The sequence below is a fragment of the Penaeus japonicus genome, unplaced genomic scaffold, assembly GCF_977035675.1.
Source record: "Penaeus japonicus unplaced genomic scaffold, GWHDUDI00000001_assembly GWHDUDI00000006, whole genome shotgun sequence".
NCBI lineage: Eukaryota > Metazoa > Arthropoda > Malacostraca > Decapoda > Penaeidae > Penaeus > Penaeus japonicus.
The window spans coordinates 49,039,043-49,043,584 of record NW_028234408.1 but is presented as its reverse complement, the minus strand read 5'-3'; the positions used below and the strand labels follow the sequence as shown (position 1 = coordinate 49,043,584).

The 4,542-nt window shown below is 38.0% G+C and overlaps 1 protein-coding gene across 1 annotated transcript in view; it reads right to left on the bottom strand.

Annotated features, from left to right (window-relative positions):
- Nucleotides 1–3,987, bottom strand: part of LOC122268158 (putative imidazolonepropionase) — a 10,533-nt gene extending 6,546 nt beyond the window's left edge. The window contains exons 1-2 of the mRNA XM_086538135.1: nucleotides 3,851–3,987; nucleotides 1,699–1,854 (exon numbers count right to left, since the gene is read on the bottom strand). Of these exons, the coding sequence (XP_086394261.1) occupies nucleotides 1,699–1,847 (149 nt within the window). The 5' untranslated portion in view covers nucleotides 1,848–1,854; nucleotides 3,851–3,987. The remainder of the gene's footprint in view (nucleotides 1–1,698; nucleotides 1,855–3,850) is intronic.
- Between the last annotated feature and the right edge of the window lie 555 nt (nucleotides 3,988–4,542).

The following is a 4,542-nucleotide window of genomic DNA, read 5'->3' as shown; positions in this document are numbered from 1 at the left end:
TGAAAGTAGAGCTGAATCCATTGCCCTTAAAGGCATTACTTCCCTCTGTCATGTTCCATTACTTTATCACGTGACAAGAGTTCATGTCTCCCACACCTTCTCTCTCGATTCAGACCTAAAAAATCACTCCCCACTGATTAACCATGTATGGACTTTCATTCCACAATCTAATCTTCCGCTTTTCTTATCAATCAAAACTGTGAAATGCCATCAAGTTTTTTGCATGTCCTAATAAGCTCTACCTAAAAGAACGTTGGAATTTTTTCAGCGAATCACCTCTCATCCACAGTAAATATAACTTGATCGATGTATATTGCAAATCTTATATGGACAGCGGCGAAATTCTTACACATCATATCTTCCATGAGGTTGATGTTAGTATAGGTAAAAGAATAGTTTCTGATGACGAATGTTACATACTTCTTTGAATTTGTATAATGGATAATTTCTACTGGCAAACTCTCACGCTTCCATTCCATTAGCCGGAAAGAACATGTTTACTAAAGTTTCGCTCACACTCGCACTCCAAGTCGCCCAAATAACTGTGATCCAATTGAGAGCTTTGTTGGAAACATTGCATTTGTATATACAGAAGCATCACCTCTTTTACTGTAATTTGAAACTTGCATTGAAATGTCTCAAAGGAGAGACAAATTTAATCTCAATCAGAGTGAACCTCTCTGTTTTGACCTTTGGCAATCTTTTCCATAAAGTTTGCTACAAATTCGATATAAAGGAAATTTGAACACCCAGGACTACACTGTACCCATTAACCATGACATTCACTGTCCTGCATAAATAATGTTCTTGGGAAAAATTATCATCACATTTATTTCTAATTTGGTATTCTGTTAATCATTTAATTTGTTCCATTTACAATCAATGTAAAATAAGGAAGGTGACAAGTCATGTAGATTCCAGGCTACTTTCTAATCAGGACAAGAAACCTGAGTTAAAAGTTTAATAAATCAAATAAGAATCTAATCATCATTATTCTTTGATTAGAAATTAATTGTGCCCTTTTCCGAACAATTAACAAACTTAGACAAAATATAACAAGATGGCTCTGCGCATATACAGATGGAGATGCATTTAAAAGACGCGCATTGTCATTTAATTTACATTGAAAGATATTGATCCAAGTAACATAAAATTCATATCATTAAGATAGTATCAAATAACCCCTTACATCTTTAAGGAAAAAAAAAAGGATATTATTTTCCCAGATGATTTCTTACCGAAAGGGAAGAAAGAATAACTTTCCTCGGCTAACAACTACAGAAAAAAATAAATTACAAAAAAACAAACAAACTATACAGGACATCAATTCCGCAAGTGAATAAAACATAATATTACTAGTTGACTGTGATGGAGATAGAGTATTTAAATCTCTTGGGAAACATAGATGCACAAAGATTATAGAAAACATCTGTAACGCTAATTATTTCCTAGCCAGAGCGAAAATAATTATAATTACTTTTACCGATTAACAGCGATGGATATATTCAAATCTAAAACACGATAAAAAAATCCTCACTTTTATTACATCATTCTTCAATATACACGAAAACAAATAAACACACACACACACAAAAGAGCTAAAGTAATTAAAAAAAAGAAGAAAAAAAAAAAAAGCTACACCAGACATCCCATTCGCACATCCTTCCCTTGCCAAGACGAACCAACAATCCCTCTTACCGACTGACAGCGATGGACACGCCCTCCTTTCCCGTGGCGTTGACGATGGCCAGGTCACTCATGGCATCCTTCAGCTTGACCTTCTCTCCCGCGGCCGCCACTCGCACCACCTGCGACGCGCTCTTCACCAGCAACCGCATCTGCGACATCCTGACTCTGCGGTGGACACGGTTGACTGAGCAGACTGGGTTGAGGTCTTTGTTTTTTTTACTTTGTGTTGTAATTGTGGTATAATAACGTTTTTTTATTAATACTATTAATTTTTGGGTTTAATGATATCACTTTTTTACGTAATAATAATTTTCTTAGTTGACTAGCATGAATGAATAATGTTAATATCTCAGGCAGCATCAATCTCGACAGAAAACTTTTTTTTTCTATCCTTATGATAACTATGTCATTCACTCTAATGAAACAAAAAATAACAGAATGGAAAATGCATCAAAAGTTAAAATCTCCCACCCTCTACATTTTCTTTAATTAAATAATATTCTCCACCGTAGCTACAAACTGCCACACAAAACGACAACAAATTAACAAAGACTAACAAGAAAAAACAGGTTCTGTAGAACCGGTATTACGTAGGTATTATTCAAAACAGAAACTAAAGATAGAAATCTGGCCAGTTATGGTAATGGTCTCAAATATTTGGTATCACAATATTTTTTTTTCATTATAGAAATCACACGTGAGTTGGAATACGTACATCTACATGTATAAATGTTAACAACACGATGTTAGTTTCATATTCACAATTAGAGTAGATAAGAGTTATGTGACATTCCTAAATATATTATCATTTTAATTAATTCTTTCTAATGTATTCTCGAGCGCCACGGAGGTCACGAGGTCCGAGTTGGCGACGTGGTCACACACACACACACACACACACACACACACACTCACTCACTCACTCACACACACACACACACACGCACACACTCACTCACTCACTCACACACACACAAACACACACACACTCACTCACTCACTCACTCACTCACTCTCTCACTCACTCACACACACACACACACACACATACTCACTCACTCACTCACTCTCTCACTCACTCACTCACTCACACACCCACTTACTCACTCACTCACTCACTCTCTCACTCACTCACTCACTCACTCACTCACTCACTCTCTCACTCACTCACTCACACACACACACACACACTCACTCATTCACTCACTCACTCCTTCACTCCTTCACTCACTCACTCACTCACTCACACACACACACACACACACACACACACACACTCACTCACTCACTCACTCCTTCACTCACTCACTCACTCACTCACACACATACACACACACACACACACACTCACTCACTCACTCATTCACTCCTTCACTCATTCACTCACTCACTCACTCACTCTCTCACTCACTCACTCACCCACCCTAGTTCCATACCCTGATAGTCCCCAACCGAATGGCATCCGACAGGTCGCAAGACTCACTTCCCCGTCGACTCTCGTTCCTCCCCAAGCCATCTCTTGCCACCTCTTGCCACCTCTTGGCATCTCTTGGCAACTCGAATCCTGACGACCCTGAATTCTCCTTCATCCCGGTGCAAGGATAGCTGGTTACTAATTAATTCATGTACAGACAGGAAAAGCTCTTCTTGTGTAAGATCTTTTTTTATATTAAACTGTATGTAAACGTTTTATTTGACCGATTAAACATCATTCTAGGTTTTTTGCTACGTCGACCTATCGTCGATTTTTACCACTAACATGGCTGAATAGGGAATGCATTGTATTTTAAAAGATTTCATGATACCAAGAGTTCGTTTTCCCTCGGAATACTTGTAACTTGACCAGAATATATAATAATGATAGTATAATGATAACAGTAACTAATAATAATAATGATGATGACATAACAATGGCGACAACGAAACACATTGGGTGATCATAATAAAAGTACTTCTATTGACAATAACAATGAGAATAACACAAATAGTGTAAGTAAAGATAACAAAAAGGTTGATAATAAATGTTAAGCCTAAATATATTCTTCACAACCTATTCCACTTCCGGAATCTGAAGTTGTCAATAAACATAGATTTTTTTTTTACCCATTAAGTCTACTGATATTTCATCACAAAAGAAAGAAAAAAAAATCGAGACACTCACCAGCTTTGCCGTGGTCCTCGCCTGATGGTGACACTGCGACTGTGTCTGATCGTCTGCGGTGCGTCCAAGCTCACCCAGTAACTGACCGTCAACCAATCAGATGAGAGAATCGGTGCCACGCCTCGACGAACAACCAGTCAGTGGCGTCTGTTCATTCTAGCAGTCTTCTAAGGGGATTCTCTCTGATTATCACGTTTTTTTAGATCTTGCTATATCTAACGGGCATAGAAATGCTGTCTTCTGATATGTGTTTATAAGGTATACTGTACTTTAAGGAAATGGGTATACAGTGTGTCTTCAACCCCATGTGGTAGAAACTTTTGGCTTGGTATTCTGGGCACGTTTGATCGTTGAGTGTCACAGCTCTTACAAACCCTCACACTCGTCGCCGAATTCTTTTTGTGGCTACAGTGGCAGTCTTATCTATATATTTGTTCATCTATCTATCTGTCACATACACATACACACACAGATACACACACACACACACACACACACACACACACACACACACACACACACACACACACACACACACACACACACACGCACAAACGCACACATCGAATGTATACAATCTCCGGTTGAAGTTGGTGGATAACTCTTGATTATTTACATCATTATGTTCGAGTTTAAGAACCTGTTTTCTGAATATAATTTACTACCAGTATCTAGTCACAGGCACAGAAAAC